This window comes from Octodon degus, unplaced genomic scaffold, assembly GCF_000260255.1.
Source record: "Octodon degus isolate 3935 unplaced genomic scaffold, OctDeg1.0 scaffold00285, whole genome shotgun sequence".
Lineage (NCBI taxonomy): Eukaryota > Metazoa > Chordata > Mammalia > Rodentia > Octodontidae > Octodon > Octodon degus.
The window spans coordinates 711,015-731,499 of NW_004524861.1; the positions used below are offsets into that span (position 1 = coordinate 711,015).

At 47.4% G+C, this 20,485-nt stretch overlaps 1 protein-coding gene across 3 annotated transcripts in view; it reads left to right on the plus strand.

Moving 5' to 3' along the window:
• Positions 1–20,485, plus strand: part of Wdfy4 (WDFY family member 4) — a 240,968-nt gene that overhangs the window by 158,144 nt on the left and 62,339 nt on the right. For all 3 annotated transcript variants that reach the window (XM_004646962.2, XM_023707249.1, XM_023707250.1), the window contains exons 44-47: positions 9,072–9,220; positions 14,893–15,013; positions 16,312–16,397; positions 18,390–18,452. In XM_004646962.2, coding sequence (XP_004647019.1) covers positions 9,072–9,220; positions 14,893–15,013; positions 16,312–16,397; positions 18,390–18,452 — 419 coding nt within the window. The remainder of the gene's footprint in view (positions 1–9,071; positions 9,221–14,892; positions 15,014–16,311; positions 16,398–18,389; positions 18,453–20,485) is intronic.

Genomic DNA, 20,485 nt, shown 5'->3' on the forward strand with positions numbered 1-20,485 from the left:
GAACACTCTGCATATGTCCACCAAGTCCATTTGTTTCAAGCTCTGGCTCATTTCTGTTATTTCTTTGCTAAATTTTTATCTGGTTGACCTATCTTTTGGAGATAAGGGTGTGTTAAGGGCTCTTGTTATAATTGTGGTATTGGATATTAAATTTTTCATGTCCATTAAGTTTTCCTTCATATAGTTGGGTGCTCCCGTGTTTGGTGCATGCATATTTATGAGTGTTACCTCTTCCTCTTGTATTTTTCCCCTAACCATTATATAGTGGCCTTCTTTATTTCGCTTGATCTTTTTTGCTTTGAAGTTGAGACAGTCTGAGAACAGGATTGCTACCCCTGCTTTTTTCTGAGGTGCTGGGGCATGTACTATTGTGTTCCATCCTTTGACTTTCAGCCTATGAATGTCTTCATGAGTTGAATGTGTTTCTTGTATACAGCATATTGTTGGATTTTGTTTCCGAATCCACTGTGCCAGTCTATTTCTCTTAATTGGTGAATTGAGTCCATTTACATTGATGGTTAGAATTGAGATGTATTGACTTATGGTTGCCATGTTATTTACCTGTTGTCATTACTCCTTTTTCTCCTGTGTTTAATTGCTTGCCCTATTTAGTTGGTTGCTTCTGATCACATTCGTGGAATTCTGATCATTTTGATCCCTCTCTAGAACATCTTTCAGTAGTCTGTGTAGGGTTGGCTTTGTCATCATGAAATTCTTTAGTTGTTCTTTGTCATGAAAGTATTTCACTTCTCCATCAAACTTGAAAGGAATTTTGCAGGGTATAGTAATCTGGGTTGGAATTTGTTTTCATAGAGGATCTGAAGTACTCTGCTCCATGCTCTTCTTGCCTGCATTTGTTTGTGAAGAGAAGTCGGCTGTAATTCTGATGGGTTTTCCTTTGAATGTGATCTGCTTCTTTTCTCTTGTGGCTTTCAGTATATTCTTCTTGTGCTGAATTTCTGGGATCTTGACTATTGTATGTCTCAGTGTGTTTTTCATTGGGTTGAGGTTACTTGGCGTTCTGTATGCTTCAGGTAGCTGAATGTCAGATTGTTTCCTCATATTTTGGAAGTTTTCTGCTATTACTTCTGCCCATATTTTTTTAATGCCATTTGTGTTGACTTCTTCTTTCTCATTGATGTCTATTAGTCTCACATTGTTCATCTTTGCATCATCTTTCAGGTGATGGATTATTCTTTCCTGCATCCTCATTGTTTTTAAGAGATCCTTTCTTACCTTTTCACTAGCTGCACCAGCATCTTCAAGATGTGAAATTCTGTCTTCACTTTCACTTAAACGGTTTTGCAAGTTTGTGATTGAAGTTTTAATTTCCTCTATATCTCTTTGGCTCTGCTTCATGCGATCTATTTCTTTCCTGTATTGATCATTCAAGGAATCCATCGTTTTTCTAATCTCTTTTTTTTGTAATCAATGTCTTCTTTAGAAGCAGTTATAAATTCTTTTACTGCAGTGTTTTTTTCAGATTGGGTTTCCTCCCTATGTTTCTGCAGTTGCTTCTTTACTTCAGATGCTATGAGTTCTGAGAGTTCTTTTTTTATTTCAGGAAAGAATTGCACTCTGATTACCTCTGTATCTTTTTGCTGTTACTTATTTACTATTGACGCTAGTAATTCATGCATTTGAGCTGAGCTAGTGTCCTCTGCACTTGTTCTGGGTGGGCACTGGGTTTCCTCCATATGTTTCTGCATTTGATTCTTTAATGCAGATGCTGTTAATTCAGGGATTTCTTTTTTTATTTCCAAAGGTATAGAGTTCCTCTATACCTTTTTGCATCTGTTTCTTTACTTATTTTTTTAATTCCAAAGGTATAGAGTTCCTCTATACCTTTTTGCATCTGTTTCTTTACTTCAGAAGCCGTTAATTCATTGCTCTCAGCTGTGTGATTCCCAGTTTGTTCTGTGTTAGTGTCCTCTGCACTTGTTATGGGTGGTCTTGGGTTCTGAGGTTGCATTTTGTTCCTTCTCATTTTGTGTAGCACTGTCTTCTGACCTTTGTTGTAGATATTTGTTGTAGTTGTAACCTTAGCACATACTGAAGTTCAGGTGCAGATCTACAAAGCTTGGATTTATCCAGCTGTGCCTGGCTTGGGTCTGGCTGCTGTGCTCAGCTCCTTCCTGCTGCTGCCCTTAAGGGTGAACATGTTGTGCCCCTGTGGCAAGATGTTCTGCTCCTTGACTAGCTGGGTGGTTTTATCCTCTTCCCTCTCTGCAGGGATTGCAGCTGCAGGGTTATACCCCAGGCATGTATGCCAGGCCTGAGCTGAGCCTGGAAGGGACAAGGTGGAGTAGGGGGAAGAGGTAGCTCTCCCCCACACTCACCGGACCTGGACTAGGACTGGGTCTGGGGGTTCCCGGAACGTGGAAGTAATTCCTATTCGGTGGGCAGGGTGGGGGTTTCTGCGGAGTGGTGGGGGGTGTCCCAAGGGGGTGGAAGAGGGTCTCACCCACACTGCACCTGGGCTGGGACGAGTAGTCAGTCCCGCCAGTGCAGGGTAGCCAGAAACTCTCCCACACACTCACTGGACCTGGGCTAGGACTTGGTCTGGGGGTTCCTGGAACGTGGCAGAAATTCCTACTTGGCAGGTGGGGTGAGGGAGGTACTGCGGAGTGGTGGTGGGTGTCCCAAGGGGGTGGAAGAGGGTCTCACCCACGCTGTGCCTGGGCTGGGACCCACCATAGCTTTTTTACAAGAACAAAAATTTGAGGCTAAAAAAGGAAGCATGTGTATGCTGACCTTCAAACAACATGTTAAAGGGAATATCCCGCAAGCTTACTGAGCTCAGTGAGTGTGATTGTATGTGTGTGTGTGTGTGTGTGTGCATGCACGTGTGCATGCATGTGTGTGCATAACCCATAGGAATTCCTAACCTGACATCATTAACCAGCACTGAGACACTGGGTAAGAAGCATGGGTGGCAGCCAGGAGCTCCTGTAATTCAGGTGTCTCTCTTGAGCCCTCACACTTTGCTAGGGCCAGGGTGGTGCACTTTCCTAGGTTTCCAGACAAAGGTGCCCCGGGTGGACATACAGTGTGCCCATGTACCCAGGGCAGCACGTGCTTCTCAGAAGCACTGGCTCCCTTGCCCAGGAGGGCCTGGGCCTGGCCTTCCATGCTGCCCCAAAGCCCCTGCTGAGGCCCCTGGAGCCAAAGCCTGTCCTGGCTCTGACAAGCAGGCAGCCCTGCAGCTCCAGGCAGCTGCAGCTTCCCTGGTCCTCCATGGGATTAGTGAGTCCCCTGCAGCAGTGCCTGGGACAGTCATTATTCAGATCTGGGCCACCTTCACATCACTGATTAAGGCTTCCTGGAGCCATGGTGCTCTCCTGCGCAAGCAGCTCCCTTGTTGCAAGGATGTCTGATCCAGTGCATGTTAACTGTGGGCCTTTGTCAGTCACTGCATGGCTGGAGACTGTCCCGGTTCTTGTCCACACAGCTCTGGACCATTGCAAGTTAGAACTCCAATGAGGGCTGTTCTTGTTGCTGTTCTCTCTGACTGCATGAGCATTTAAACACTTGGGTTGATACTTTCTCCATACCACTCAGTGTGAATCCCAAGTGACCTTGGTAGATTGAGCAGCTCAAGGGCAGAGATGTTTCTGCCAGGGCAGCAGACGGTGGTGCCTTTCACTGGATCCTCCCAGGCATTTTCAGCTGAGTACTTGTGCAGGGGCAGAAGGTCATCCACCTTGCACAGCAAAGCATCTTGCCGGGGATGGGGGAGTGGTCCAGCTGCACAGATGTCCCTGCTCAGTCCTTCTGAGGCCCTCTGTGGTTCCCAGGCCAGTGCTGAGCTGGCCCTGCAGCTTTCCTGGACTGGCCTTCCTCATCTCCACATACATGTGAGCCCACACAAGAGCACACACGTACACACTCATACACATATGTGTGCATACACATGCACATACGTGTACATAAAAAGCTAGCTTGCACTGAAGTTGTACAGAACTGGCCACAGTCTCCATATGTGTCCAGCTGGTGCAAGCCTAAGAGCCTTAGAATCCCTCCCTGGTCCTGACACGGGGGCCACCTCTTGGGACCATTTACCTAATGTTACCTCTCAGGCCTCATTCTTAGACACCTGCTCCACAGAGTCCCGCCCTTCTTCCTGTCACTCTGCCCGCAGGAACTCTGACTGATGAAAGTACCTTGCAGGTGTGTTTCCTTCCCTTTGTGCCTACTGAGGAGGGGCACAGCTAGCCTGCAGGACACCTCTGTTCAGTGAATGAAGGGACAAAGGAAAGCATGAGTTAGGAACCGCAGGTCTGTCAGGCCGATCCCTGGCCCCTAGGAAAGTGCGAGGGCTCAGAGAGACACCTGAATTACAGGAGCTTGGGCTGCCACTGATGCTTCCTATCCAGTGTCTCAGCGCAGGTTAATAGTGTCAGGTCACTCTCTGTCTCTCTGTCTCTCTCTCTCTCTGTCTCTCTCCGTCCCCACCCCGCTACACACACACAACACATACACCTTACTCATGCTCACTGCCCTCAGTAAGCTTGTGGGCTATTTCCTAGCCCCGCAGGTGCCCATAGCTCTGACTTAAGACTCTGGCTTCACACTGCATCAGATCATGGATTCAAATGTGGCTTCCAGGCCCACTCTGAACTGTTGAATTGAAACTTCTCAGGATGTAGCCTGGGGATATACATTTTATCAAGCTGTCTCCATGATTCTCACACTCATTCACATTTTGAATAGATGGCCCGGTTGTATGATATTCAGAGACAGCCTGCCCGAAATGTGCTCTGATTTTGACCAGCTGCCAACGAGCAAGTCCCCTGTGTGTTGAACATCTTTGGGGGCTATGCTATGTTTCACAGCAGGTGTGAGCAGCCCAGCAAGGCCAGGTCATCAGACTTTGCTGCCAGGCCCCCAGTCTTCAGGGAATCCTCACTGGAGGAAGTGGCACCTGCTGGCAGGCAGAGGGCATCCCTGCTCCTTGTCTCAGACTACGCAGATCACTTACTTGCTACATTCCCTCTCCTACCTGCCAAACTGATACGCGTAGATGGACCCTATTCCCTTCCTGGTTTACTGTACATTCTCTGATCATTGCTGTGACTGAGTGCTCCTCTACTGGTCACCAAGGTAGCAATAGTAGAGGCTGGCTTCATGGAAAGCCAGCACTAGTGCGACCTGTAAGCCTGTGCTCTAGCGACTTAACATCTCCTTAATGATTTCCGCTGTTTTGAAAAGTGAGGGTGCAGCGGGCTTTCCATATCTTCAGATTCCTCACCCACAAATTCCTCCAACTGCAAATCATATCTGTGCTCAGGCTTTTACCTGGGACAACACAATACAACAACTGTGGGCATCATTTTGACAGTGTTCCAGGTCCTTTGGTTATCTCAGATGGTTTCAGATGAGGGAGGACGTGTGATGAGTGATGGGCATAGGTCCCATGAAGACACCGTGCTGTTTCATATCATGGACTTGGTCATTTGGCTTTTAATAGCATGAGGGTCCCGGCACTTATCTCCAAAGCTTGGATGGGATGATGGTGCCTATACCATGTGGTGACCCGATACAGATGGCACCTCTTTGTAGTAGTCTCATGGGTGACCTTGCCTTTGACCCATGTGCCCACTGAGTCCTGGCCTTCAGAGGATGGTGATGTAAGTGCCACAGATGGGCCCAGAGGTTGGCTGTTCCTCTAGCTTCAGTCTGGTGCTTTCTGATCTCCTGACCACCTGTTTGTCATCATCCACATCCCTTCTTGGTCATCCATCCTTCAAGAATGATAATACATCATCCAGCCGATCTTTAAAAAGTTCTCCATAGGAAGCAAAAGTTCCACTCTTCTGAAGTAATTGATGGCCTCACTGTATGAGGGATGTCTCAGTCTTGGGTAAACACAGAGATGGAACCCTCCCAGGGCTCATTCAAATGGAAGTGCATGTAATAGTTCACTTGGGCTCATTCTCTAGTTTTTAAGACGCCATTTGTTTGCTAGCAGAATCAATTTTTAAGCTATTAACTCAGTGCTCACCAGACATTTTTCTTGTGGTTGGATTCATTCTGGTTGTTACTTAAGTCTCTCCCAAGGGCAGCCCATGCTCCAGGCCTTGCTGCAGGTTGCAGAAGGACTGGTATCACTGGGAGAGAGAGGTTTTCGAGGTAAGAAGGTGGGGCTTGCCCCATAGCACCGCATTTCATGTGTGTAGTGGAAGATGTGACTCCCCATGGAGGCACATTTATAAAAAGTACAAGAGAAAAAAGTTAAGCAGCCTCGCATGACCCTCTGCATCAGTCTGGTTTGTGGTATTATAATGAAACCCTTGAAGCTTGGTAATTTTATCAAGAAAAGGGCTTTACTTGGGTTTATGGGTCTGAAGGGCCCAGGGCCCACATCTGGTGATAGCCTTCTTTCTGGGACACCCACAGTTACACAATAAATCATATGACATGAAACAGAGTGTGTGTCTTCTGGTCCCTCTCGTTCTTATAAAGCCATCAGTATTTAGCTTTAGGGACCCGTCTCTGATGGTTGCATAGCCCTGCTCACCACCCAAAGGCTGCACCTCTGAGCACCACATTAGGGTTAAGTCCTCACCTCACCCCCTCTATATCTCACAGTGAGGGTGAAATTTCAACACACGAGACCTCAGGGGAACACTTTCAGACCACATTCAGACTTTCCTTAGTACCCTCCTACAGGATTTTGCTGTGTAGTTCAGGCTGGCCTTGAACTTGTCATATAACCTTGGGCTGACCTAAAACTCCTGATGACTCTCGTGCCTCAGCCTCCCAAGTACTAGGGTCACCAGCATGTGCTGCGCCCAGCCTGGGCACCTTCCTTCTGCTCCTGACCCTTTCTCATCCACTTTCAACATCCAGAAAATAACCAGTGGCCTTTTGGAAATAGCTAAAGTCCCCATGATGGTCCACCTACTTGCCAACCCCACCTCAGCCAGACTGGCCTCTTTCTGCTCCTCTGCTTCCCTGTGTCCAGAAAGCCTCCCTTCTGGCCTCTCCATGCTGCCCATCTCCACAGCTAAGGCCCAGGGTCTGAATGCAGTGCTGTCCTTCAGCTGTCTCCCATGGCCACTGTGCCCTTGCTTTCCTCTCATAGAACCTAGGACATTTGTGATATGTGTCACTCAGCACGCATGGCTTTTGTCCATCTAAGAAGGATCGTAGAGTTCTTGGCCACCCTGTATCCCCAGAGCCTGCACAGGGCTGCCATAGAGTGGGAGCTGAATCCTTAACTGTCCTGTAGATGTCTGGATGGGTGATAAAGTTATACATGTGTCCACAGTGGATTCTGTGGCTCAGAAAGTGCACAGAGGAGCAGCCTCTCTAACAAAGTAGACTGGAGAAAGGCCCCAAGAGCCAGGTACCAGCAGCAGGCCTGGTCACAAGATTAATGCTTGGCTGGTCCTTGTGTAACAAGAGAGCTCAGCCCCGAGTCACATGGAAGCCTCGTGGTTAGTGCTTATCTTGGAATCAAACCTGCAGTGAGTCTGTGCTTCTGGCCTTGGCCCTGACTGACTGAATCCACATGATGCTTGAGTGGGAGCACGGGGATCAATGTCAGCTTTCCAGCTTTTGCCACTGTGACCCCATCACACTCCTGGAGCTGAGCAGGAGCTGAGTTTCCGTTCCAGGCTATGCTATTTACTAGGTGTCAGTCTGTTTTGTATTGATATAAGGAAGTAACTGGATTGAAGCTGGATTTTATCTTTTTTTTAAAAGGGCTTATTTTGGCCCATGATTCTGGTGGCTGGAAAGTCCAGGCTGCCTGGCACCAATGTCTGGCTTCTGTAAGTGACAGAGAATGTCACATGATGGCAGAGGAGGATAGGAAGCAGGAAAGCCAGCCGAGGAAGCTGAACTAGATTTGTAGCTACATACATCAGTCCACTGTAAGACCTCATCACCTCTCCAATCTCCCCTGCCTCAACACTGCTACTTTGGGGAGCTGAGCTTCAGAATGAGCTTTGGTGGAGAAAACCACATTCAAACCATAGCATTAAGAGACTGATCTTTGGTAAGATTCTTTCTTGGATGTGGAATCTCACTTTGTGGTCCAGGTTGGTTTTGAACTCCTAGTTTTAAGGAATCTTTCTGCCTCCTAAGTAGCTGGGGTTAGAGGCACACACCATTCTGACCAGGCTTTGGTGTGATTCCAATCTCCTGAGGTTTCCTTCCAAAAATACCATGCTTCTGTGTGGCTGGAATAAGCACAGAATTGCCCTGAGACAGGAGAGGCCTTGACTTCAGGACTCTGGGTAATCATCAAGCTCAGCCTCCAGGAGACCAACTGTGATCCAAAAGCGTGCCTGCAGGGAGTTTGCTGTGAGTTAGGGCTGCATGACAGTCTGGTGGAGAAGGTAGAGAAGCAACTCTGATGCACTCCTGGACCAGGGACTTTCTCCAGTGTGGTTCCAAGTACTGGCGCAGGGATGATTCCCCCTCCCCCTCCACAGTGGCCAGGGTTGGGTGCCAGCTGCCCCTGGGTTAGGTTGTGATCTTGGGATAGCTTGTGATCATGGCCCAGATGCTCTCTGAAGTTAAGGAAGCTCTGGGAAGCTTTGGACTTTTCCTCAGCTGGGGGACAGGCATTGTTCCCAGCAGCAGGATCTGGAGGAACACTGTGCATCCTCCATGCACACTTGCCTTGGCCTTGCAGAGACACCAGTAAAGTCTTGAGCACTTAGGCTCTAGTCCTGTCATGTTCTACACCAGGCCCCTGGACAAGCTCCTTTTCCTCATCATTGCAGACACTTTGTACCTCTCCTCCAGCCAGCTGTAGAACTTTGCCATGGGGATGCTTAAAGTGAGGAGGAACTGGGGTTACTTAACACAGCAACAGACATCACCCTAGTGTCTTGGTGGAAGTGGAGGTGTCCTTGGAAAGATGATCAACTGCACAGGAAGTTGAGGGTACCAGTGCCACCCAGGCTGTGAATCATGGCATAGACCATCTTTCATATGAGGCACTGTTCTTACCTCAGGGGCCCAGTGGGTGACTGGTACCTGTCTCTTACCCTTCCTGAGAACCATGGGCATGCTTTGCCTGAACACAGCCTGACTCCAGTGCTCTCTCCCTCCAGGTGACACAGAAATTTTCCCTGGTGATTGTGCAGGGCCACCTGGTCTCAGAAGGCATTCTGCTCTTTGGCCACCAGCACTTCTACCTCTGTGAGAACTTTACGCTGTCTCCCACAGGTGACGTCTACTGCACCCGCCACTGCTTATCCAAGTGAGTTTTCAATATGTCCCAGCAGATCTCCCTAGAGCTACACTTCTCTTCCTCATGTGACTCTTAACTGCAGGCTTTGGACTGTACCTGAGCCTGAACCATGAGATAAAACAGCAGATCCCAGGCCACAGGCCATGCATGACTGAGTTTCCCAAGAACTGAGTTCTGGTGTGAATAACTACTAGGCAGCTCCTCATGTCTCTCTTGGTCTGGAACCCAAGGCACAGGCCATGGGGATCTGTCCTCAGGTTATTTGGGTGCTTAAATTCAGTCACATCAGTTTGTCTGTGCAAGGATTTGCTGATTTTCCATTCTACTAAGGGAACACATGCTGCCATCAGGCAGAGGCAGAAGTGCCATTGTCACACAGTTCTTTTGGAAGGACTTGGAGCTCACTGTTACCATAGGACAAGATGCATATGGTGGGAGCCTCTTTATGGTTCTGAGGGGACTCTGTGGTGTGTATTTGCAGAGAGGCCATGGGATTACATATGAGGGAGGAATACTGGAGGAGGTGGTGCAGGTCAGGGTCTTGAAGGATGGGTAGAAATTGTGAGTCATTTTCATCCCAACTAATACTGGACATTTTGGGTAGGAAATCCCAAGGTTCTTCTTTGTCTATTTGTGTTTGACCTATTTGGATTCAACCAGTTTTATTGATCAATAATTGTGTGTTTCTAAAGTACAACCATTCACTTCAAAGTTAGATTGGCCATGGTTGCTGTTTTTTCAAAAGTCCAGTTGTCAAGTTGTGGATTTTCAACTAATCATTGCTTTTGAAGACATTTGGTTGGAGATTTTCCCACGTCGAGATAGCTCTGCCTGTTATGGTTAGCTGAGGTACCAAGTGATGATCAGATGACCTCTTAGCCTGATGGCTCCCCAGAATCATTGCGACTCCTTGTTAGAACACAGACTTTGGGCCCAGCCCATTCCTTATTGCTAGTTCAGTAGGTCTGAGTAGGACCTGAGATTCTTTCTACCAAGTTCCTACCTCAGGATGATTGTACTCTGGCCTGGGACCACACTTTGAGAACCACTATTTTAGGCTATTGATGGACGAATTGGAGGCTTGACCTGCCAAGCAGTAAAAAGTTTAACTTCCAGTTGTCATAGGGCTTTCAACCTGTGGCAGGAAGCAAGAGTTGAAGGATCATGGAATTCTTGGCAAATTCTCTCTGCTAATTTCTATTTTTTAATCCTACTAAATATCTACCTAATACTGCAAGTTTTCTTTGACTTTCCTAGACAGGAGGAACATAATTAATCCTTGGCACACTTGTCCCATCTTCTTGCTCATGTTTTATTGATCTTGATCAATATGGGCAGCAAGGCTGCAGACTTGCCTTTCTGAGGGCTGGTGGGAGCTTCTTCCATTGCTATCTGTGTGGTATGCCATTGATGACTTACATAACCTCAGGAGTAGAGTGAGCTGGTGTTAGACAAGATCTTATTGATTAAATAAATTGTGTTTGTGAGGTGCATCTAATCCTGATCAAATTGACTCTCTCTGCACTTTTAATAGAAGCCCTGTGGTCAGGTTGTATACACTTACTTGATTTGCAATGACAGGAGAGACCTCCCTTGTCTGGAAGTGTACTTTTCTAGAATGCAAGTAGGAGCAGAGTGAGAACAAATTACTACCCTAGAGTCTTGGGGGGAACTGCAAGGGTGATTTTAGTTACCACGCCTGGCAGAAGCGTTTGTTAATCAGACAGTGCTCTCTCTCTGGGGTCTTGTCTATGACCCTAAGAAACTCCTGCACTCCTGGAGATGCGATTCTCAGAGAGAGGCTCGTAGATCATGTCAGGTCAATGGGGATTAAGTCTTATTTTGACCATGGAGACTAAGGAAGATACATAAATAAGCTTGTTAAAAATAAAGCCCAGTCAAGCCTGAAAAGCTTCTCTAAAAGACTGCCATCAAGCTGAGTATGGATGAGTGCTAGACCTTGAAAGAGCCCCCTGATGTACCATAAAAACATCCCAAATAAAGCTCATGAACACTCCAAGTTCCCCATTGGTGATTGAACCTGTGTACTTTGAAACTTTCCTAAAAAACTAAGAATCTCTTGAGAGGGTTAGCTCTTACTTACATGGGCTTTCTGTCTTGGCTGAAAGTTGAACAGCTCTGCTAGTTTTATAGGGATAGTCCAGACTGGGTGGCTCTAAAAGAGTGGCAATGCACTGTTTCAAATTCTAGAAACTAAGTGTGGAACCAAGGTGTCAGCAGGGTGCCTTGACTGCTCACGGAGAAGATCCCTCCTTCCCTTTGCCAGTGCTATGGTTTGTATCTAGGTGTCCCCCCAAAGCCACATGCAGTCATAGGGGGTGGGGGGGCTTCTGGAGTTTGTGATTGATTCATGATTCAATGTTGGGATTATGGGTGTGAGTGCCCCGGAGCAGATACTCTGCATTACAATGTGAGGAGGGGAGAGCAGTGTTGTAGTTACTCTTCTCTGGTTGCTGGGACAAATACTCGACACCCAAAATGAAGGAAGAAAAAGTTTATTTAGCTCACAGTTACTGGAGGTTTCAGTCCATACTGAGCTGGGTCCAAGGCAGAGCAGCACATAGCAGAAAGCAACCTTTCATGGTGGAGGCAAAGAAGCGAGAGCACAAAGGGAAGGGTAGCAGCAGCTCATGAAGCTAGCCTCTCTTCCTACTTTACATTGTAGTGCAAATTACCTGCCCCATGGCAGATGCAGCATCCACACCCATAGTAATCAATCACAAACTCCAGAGGCTGCCCCGTGGCTGCATGAGGCTTTGGGGGGACACCTATTCACAAACCATAACAAGAGGCGAGCTAGCTGCCTGAGCTGCTGCTTCCCCTTTTGCTGTCTTGCTTTTTACTGCCACCATGAAGGACTTGCTCTCTGCTGCCACTGTTGCTGCTACTCTCTTTTGCTCTTGCTGTTTTCCACTGCAAAGAACAGCTTCCCTCTGCCATGTGCCACTGTGCCTTGGAGCCAGCTGAGTATGGACTGAAACCTCCACTAACTGTGAGCTAAATAAACCTTTACTTCCTTCATTTTGGGTGTTGGGTATTTTGTCCTAGCAATGAGAGAAGAGTAACTGAAACAGCCAGCTTCTGCCCCATGTGACCATCCTAGGTGGTTCATGTCATTCTTGTAGCTCAGGTCGTGGGGCCATCTGCTTATATCTTCATGCCATTCCCCACCCCACTCCCCTGTGTCTCTTCAGCCAAATTTCCCCTTTTATGTGAACACCAGCTATCTTGGATAAGATCTTACCTTGATGACTTAATTTAAATGATGAATCCTATAAATATCCACTTCCAAATAAAGTCACATCTTGCTTAAACTTATTTCTTCTGAGGGATGAAGTCCTACCTGTACCAATGGCAGTTATGCTCACAACAGTCATTTGGTTGACTTGGTGGGACCTCAAACTATCCAGCTGGACTTTAGTGATAGGGGATGAAAGCCAGGTTCTCCCTCCACGTCACTGAGCAGGCACAAGGTAGCATTTCTCTGCTTATTGAATTCAACAAAGACCTATTGAAAGTTTATCTTGGGTTAGGTATGGCGGTAGACTCCATGGACATGGGTTGAATCTACTCAAGAGTTTACAATCTAGAGGATGATTCCAGGTCTAAATTTCAGGTATAATTCTGGCCATAATTGAATAATTTTTAATAGGGGCAAATCAAAGTAAACTTTATTCTGATCCAGATGATTTTCTTATGCCATGAGAGTGGGCAGGCAGAGGAACCTTGAAAAACAACTTATAGGCCATAACAACAGGCGTTCCTTAAAGAAGGACATGATGCTGCTGCCCCTCCCTATCCATCCACCTTGGATGCCTGACCTCTGGTTTATTGTAGAGAATATATAATCCAGCTACATCTGTAAATCATGCTACATAAGACAGACCTCAGCATGAAGTTGGTAATATATAGGATTTGTCTTTTCTGGGGAGCAGTGTCCTTCCCTAGGATTCCTGTCCTACATGGTTATACAGTTCTTATAAGAAGGAAAACTGTAAATGGTCCCTGGCTATGTTCCAGAACATTCCTCCTGCTGCCTGTGTTACTTCAGAGGGTCATGCAGCAGAATCAGGAAGCATATTGCATACTGAAAGGAGGGGGCTAGGGAGAAGAGCTCTGTAAAATGTATTCACACAGAGACAATGTCAAATAGTTAGGCTTTCTGAGTCAGGCAATGCTGATTAGAATCCAAGTCTCACCTCTCCATAGCCATAGGACCTTGCAGTCTCATCCCTCTGGAATGTTGTCTCTCAATTCCTGGTATGGGACTAATACACACACTCCCCCTAGTAGATGTTCATTCTGAGGACCCAGAGAAAAATGGCTGAGGATGGGAGCAAGAAAATATGGCCAGAGCCCAGGGGAAGATGAAGAGCAGTGATCCTTGTGCAGAGTCTGGGCTTATCATAGCTTGCAGGAGAAAAGGTGGCCACATGCAGGTCTATGGTGAGGGATTTGGTGTGGCTTCCACAAGCGGGAAGGAACAGCCCGTGGTTGCTGTTCCTGCCAGGCCTGGATGAAATACCGTTACCCAAGTCAAGAGTAGAAGAAGATTTGTCTGTGGTCCTTCAGATCCAGAAAAGCTCAAGGGGAAGCTCAGCTGAGACCCAGCAGAGGTGTCCACAATGGATGCCACAGGTGAGAGTTAAAGCATCCAGAGCCAAGGCCAAGTTGTATTCAGTTGATCTTATGGAGGCGGCTCAAGCAAAAGGCCTGGGAGGCTGGCTCTAAAGAGGGCCCACAGAGGTCCTTAGAGCACATCACCTAAGTCTAGCTACACAAGGACTCTGGCTCTCTGTGCTCAGCCATGACTATCAGCTAGGCATGCAAGTCCAAGATTCTTACCCTCAAGATAATTGGATGACTCCAGCTGACAGAATGTTCTCTTTGGGAACAGACATTCAAGAAAACCTATGATTGTTATCTCCCCTTTCTTTCTGAGAGGAGAGGTCCCCTTGTCATCCTTTGGGACCACCCTCTCATGACCATCATGTCACTATCAAGGAGTCTTATCTCTGACCCACCTCACCCTTCCACAGGCCTCCCTTCATGGGGAAGCATGGGTTCAGGTCACATGAGTTCATGTCCCCGTTCTGCCTTCTTCCAGAGTGCCTGACCTGTCGCAAAGCTTGCACCTTGCGCTTGAGTCTTGGATCAAGGATTTGAAGAGTTTCACCATCCCTGTTTTCTCTCAGTCAGGCCTGGCTTTTACAAACTAGATGAACTCTGATTTTTGGACAGATGTTTTGCTGTGTGATCAAGCAATGTCTTCAGAATGCAAGGGACCTCTTTATCTCAGGTTGGGGATACCCAGAAACTCAGGACAGTCCACCTGAAAACTTTCAGGGTTGCCAGGATGTAGGTGTGGGAGAAGAAGGCAAAAGGTACTAAGAGGCATGTGGTTTAATAGCATCTCACCTACTCTTCTGCTCAGTGTTTCGTGGTCCTGTCCCCTCAGACTGCCTCCTGACTCCTTGGGAGTCTCTGGTGCTGGCTAGACTTAGACAAGCACTCAGGAAGGGCTGGTCTCCTCATGGGCTCTCACATGCCAGTTGGCTTTCCTTCAGTGTGTCCCCCAAACTCAGTGGGCCTGCCGAGGTAGGAAGTGAAAGGAGGCTATCGATGACTGATGTGCCACTGCCTGTTTCGTTTCCTTCCAGCATCAGTGACCCCTTCATTTTCAACATGTGCAGCAAAGACAGGTCCTCTGACCATTACTCATGCGAGTGCCACAGCTACGAGGATCTCAGGGAGCTCCGGCAGGCACGCTTCCTGCTGCAGGTATGATGGGCTCTGATCTAGCCCCTCAGGACAGGCAGGAGGGCCTCCTCATCGGGAGACACATGGCCCCACATTCAAGGGCACAGCTCAGGGCCCCGTTTTGCACTGGCCTATCACTGGGGGACTTGGTAACCCTGTGGGGTCCCTGGCTGTGCTGGTCCCAGCAGTCTGGGTATTCTAACTCCCACTTTATCCTGTCCAGTCCCAGCCATGGCTTCAAAGTTGTTCCTTCCCTCTCTGTATCATTCAGAGTTAGGTTCTGTGTTGTCTGTCTTGACATACCCCAGGGCAGCCTGGGAGATTTAGGAACAGGGTGGCAGTTCCCTTTTGTTACCAGAGAGCTGAGAGAGGACTATCCAGGCTGCTGCCCTGCACTGACCATGCGGTGAGGGCTCCTTTCCTGGTCTCCCCTGTCCTCCCCTGCCTAGCACTCAGCTAGCTGCAAGTTCCTGGTCATTTGCCAGGCTGTGCGGTTCAGGGTCGTGCTAACTTTCCCCTCCCCACCAGGTTCTCCTGGCTCTCCCCACAGTCTTTATGGGCTTTCCCTGGTGCCACCCCAGATCAGGTGGCTCCTATTGGAGGAAGAGGCAGCAGCAAGTTGCCTACTTCAACTTGGCCAGGCTCCACAGGGCAGAAAAAGAACTCTGGGCCTCATGTCCTCAGAATATGCAGTTTCTTGTAGAAGTAGAGCTTGGGGGAAAGAAAAAGCTGTGTTCCTGTCCCCAGGCCTCCTGGGATGCCAGAGCAAAAAGAAATGAGAAAAGTGCAGGAGAGGAGCAGGACAGGACTTGGTGCTCACCTGTGCATGGTCTGGTTCCTTTTAGAGGCTAGTGGGGAAACTTGCATTGGGTGTGTGCATCAGGGAAGGCTCCTGCAGAAGTGTCTGGGGCACTCTCTGAAACTGAAGCTCAGAAAGCGTTTCAGCAAAATTCCAGTTAATGCTGGAATTGTGACCAGGGCCCAGCCAGCTGCTCTTGGCTGGGTCTGAGCCCTGTTCCTCCCTCAAGGCTGCTCTCATTTGGTAAACTTTCCCAAGCAACCTTATGAGGAGTGTGGGCAAGGAGGTGCTGCAGGGGGCCGGGACAGCTTTCTCTGGGCAGTGTGCCTGGGCTGGCTTCCCTCTTCCCTTGGGCAGCTCCTCAGTTCCAGGGCAAGGGAGACCATGCCTTGTGCTTTCTTCTATATGCATAGAGCCCTGTGGATACTTGAGGCACATATATTGTGTCTACCTTTGGGAATACACAGAGTAGCAGATGAGTTAAAATGTTGGAGGTAATAAAAGTAGTTTCTTTTCACAGGACATTGCCATGGAGCTCTTTTTCCAAAATGGATATTCCAAGTTTCTTGTCTTCTATAACAGTGATCGGAGTAAAGCCTTCAAAAGGTAAGGGACCGAAGCTTTTCCTTTGTGGGAAGCAGATCTTGAACACAGAGCACAAACACAGAGTTGGCTCAGCTCTGCTTTCAGGAAAAGTGTTCTAACTCTCCCACAGCAAGCAGGACTTGGATGAGGCACAAGGAAGTGCTTCCTGTCCCACAGCACAGGAGAAGCCTGACAGGAACAGATACAGACAGGAGGTAGAGCAGCCCCTTCCCCATATCTTTCATCTCCACAGACTGGTTTTGGGCAGCAGTGACTGAAGGAGGAAACTCAGGCAGATATGATCTCTTTCAGAACTGGCTGTTGAATGGACATTCTAGAATGTTCTGAAGATATTTCCAATTTGCCAAGTTTTTTTTTTCTTCTTTCTTTTTGATGCCAATTGCTAATTTTAGTAGCTCCATTTTGATATTCTACTGGAAAGAATTCAAAACAACTGGTTTCCCACTGTGCATGAACATCTTTATTCTTAAAAACAGGCCGCTCTTTCATTCAGCTCAGCTCCTCTTTTCTGCCAGTGAGGTATTAGCCCTTGTCTAAATTTGTAGCATTCAAGGACATTTATTTTTATTATTATTAAAGGTATAGATAGGGGCTGGAGAGATGGCTCGGTGGAATAAACGCTTCCCTGGCAAGCTCAAGGGCCTGAGTTCAATCCCTGGTTCTGAAAAAAAAAAAAAAAAAAAAAAAAAAGGTATAGATAGATTTATCAAGCATATGGAAAGCCAGAGAAGATGAGGTATGGCCAGAGCTGGCCACTTGGAGGCTGGGGTAACAGAGACATAGCTATATTTTCTCTACTTTGGGCTGGACATTTGGAGGAAAGATTTAACTCTCACCACCTAGGAGCCATGTTTTGTGCTCAGAAATTCTATCTTCGTTGTCCTGGTGGCCCTAGCCAGTGAGTGGCTCCAGGAATAGCTGCTGGACCTAAGAAACAGGACCAGAGTGTAGGGAAACAGTTCCCATATTGGTAGCAGCAGGGTCTGCTGGCCCTGGTCAACCTTCCTAAACCCAGTAAGACCTTCGTGAGACTCCTCCAAGGCTGCTATTATGTTCCTCCTAAAATGGGCTTTGGAGTCCATTTCAGTCCAAACCGAATGACAGACATGTAATGGTGACCTTAATTCATTTCCCTCTCTGGTTCCTGCACATAAAACAGTTCTTCGGTTAACCTAGAGGTCTTACACAGTCGTAACTGCTCTATCACTATAACAAGACACTTGAGCTAATCAGCTTATAAAGAAAGAATTATTTTAGCTCACAATGTTGGGGCTTCCCATTCATGATCAGTCTGTTGGGTCCATTGGTTTGGGTCTGGGATGAGGGGCTCATTGTGGTGGCAGGCGGTGGTAAAGTCATTCACCTCTTGGTGGGGAAGGGAAAGACAGCAAGGGGAGGTTGGGCTTCCACAGTTCCCTAAGAGGGCATGCACCTGAGGAGATAAGGACCACCCTCTGCAGGACCCAGTTCTCAACACTTCCACCCATTTCAACAGTGCCACCCCAGGGACCAAGTCTTTAATGCACTGGGCCTTTGAGGAACATTGCAGATTAAACAGTAGCCCACAGTTCAGGCCATACATGTGGCCTAACATAAACTCCTTAGCTCTGAGTGGATCTGCCACAAGAGCCTTAAATCATGATGACATTTGTCTCAGGGTGACACACTGGAATGGATAACAGTGGTTGTCAAAACTACCCTGAAATTTTTACACGCCTGCCTGCCCAGAGAAGGTTAAAGTTATTACCTTAATGAGTGACAGCTGTTTTATTGCAGTCCTTGTTGCTGTTGAGGCTGTGGTGATGCTTCTAGGTGCTTACGGCATCCCCCAGGGGCATAGTGGGCCTGGCATCTGTGGCCTCAGGGCATGATGGGCCTTGGGCCATGTAGGAACTAGATGAACCAGTTTCTTGCCTAGCTCTGAAGATGTCTCCGCAGGTGGTGGGAGAAGGTGGGCTGTGCTGATAAGATTATCCCTTTCTTTTTGTTTAGCTTCTGTTCTTTCCAGCCAAGTTTGAAGGGGAAAGGCAACTCAGAGGACCCCCTCAATCTCAGGTAACATGGGGTCTTGGGTCACAGGGACTGGTGCTGTCTTACTGTGATTATCTTCCCCTTCCTGATACTACTCTGGAGCCATGCAGAGATCACTCTCCTGGCTTCCCATTATCGGTCCATCTGCGTCTCACTTGCCCTTGATTCTAGAAATCCTGCCACACCTCTGTGAATGGATCTGAAATTCCATAAGCCCGATGGCTTTCTTAGACCTGAGGGCCAAGTGGGCCTGCCTATGATGGCCACCCTCAGCACAGCCTGGGGACCAGGTCCTCAGGTGTGGATGAGTGTTTGGGGTCATCTCAAGTCTGTCCTTCCCTTTATAAGATTTTCTGAGTGGGCAGAGCAAGTTAATAAAGGCTATGTATCCCTAGTCAGAAAATCTGAAATGTTCCAAAATTTGAAAGCTTTTCAGTGTAAGTACATATGATGCCACCAAGTGCACAGTTTCTCATGTGAGCTTGTGTGATAGGTTGTGGTGAAAAGGACAACACACCAAAAAGCCCTCCTGGAGTCATCTTCAGGCTGTGTATGGGACAGCGAAATGATGCTGAGCTTGCCACATGGGTCTCATTGGCAGCCTTCAGAAGAGCAGTGGATTTCTTGGTCAGACTTTAATGACACAAGATATCTCAGTGTCATTAAAATATGCAAATATCTAACAACCTAAAGTAATCTGAAGTTAGAATCATTTCTGGCTCTAAGCATTTACATAAGGGCTGCTAAGTCTATCTATGGTGGTGGTAAATGCGATGGTGCTTTGTGAATTTTGACCTAGGCATCTTTCCCTGGAGTTAAATGGCTACTGCTCCTCCCTAAGGCCCCCTTTGCAGGCACCGTATTTTCTGTAGGCCAACCCAAGATTAGTAAGTGTTTTTATTTTAGTTAGGAATGAGTATAGTGAGGTGGTTACTGGTTTCCTCCAGGAGTATGTGGGGAGAGTAGACAGGCTCAGGAATGATATCCACAATGCTTGCCATGAGAGTGGTCTGGATCCCCCTAATTCATTCACAATTACCTATTTATAGTTCATGGTACGTGGTGTTGGATGCTCAACAAAGCAGTAAGAAAAATAGCCTGAGTCTTCCATCCTCACAGAGCTCACATTCCATGATGAGCACAGGCATAAAGCTATGCAAGTGAACGGGCAATAAGACAATATTAGACCATAAGTGTAGCAAACAGAGTGAGCAGAGGTGGCATTATGACCTTAGACGGGTGTTAGCGGGCACCCACAGCTAGGGAACAGTGTTTGACTTGAATTTGACCAACATGATGAGATCAGTTTTGCATGGGATTTAAGAAAAGTACTTCCTGTGGAGGAAAGAGAAGGGATTGGGTGTTTGTTGATGGGGCTGAGCCTGTAGCAGTTGGGGTACAGCGGCCAAGGTGGGCAGGGTTAGCAGGGGTGAGTTTGTGTGATCCTTGGGGGCTCAGTAATGCTGTTGCCTCACCATGAGTGAAAGGGAAGGTTCAAAAGGCTCTGAGCAGAGGATTCACGTGATCTGACTTTTACCTGAAAAGAATCACTTTGATTGCTGTGCCAGCATAGACAGATTGGACATGATGACACACGCCTATAATTGTAGCACTTAGAAGTCTCAGACAGGAGGATCATTTGTGTTTAAGTCCAGTGTGCACTATAGAGAGACCCTGCATTAAAAAAAATACTTTTGGAAGGTAGACTCTTGGAGAAATGACCATGAAACTGGCCAGGAGATCAAGATATGTTGTGTGCGCATGTGCCAGTTTCAAAATGAACATCACTATTCTGCATTACAAGCAGGCGTGAATAAAACAAATAGATCAGAGCAGCTCAGGAGTGAAAGCCAGAGATTGATGCAGAGCCATTGTGGTGACCCAGGTGACAAATGGTAGAGGCTCCCATCCAGGAGTTAGCAGCAAAGATGCTACTAATGTATTTTGAAGTTATATCTGATGGGTTTTGATGGCTACCATGTGCACACACATGGAGAGAGAGAGAGAGAGAGAGAGAGAGAGAGAGAGAGAGAGAGAGAGAGAGAGAGAGCTTGAGG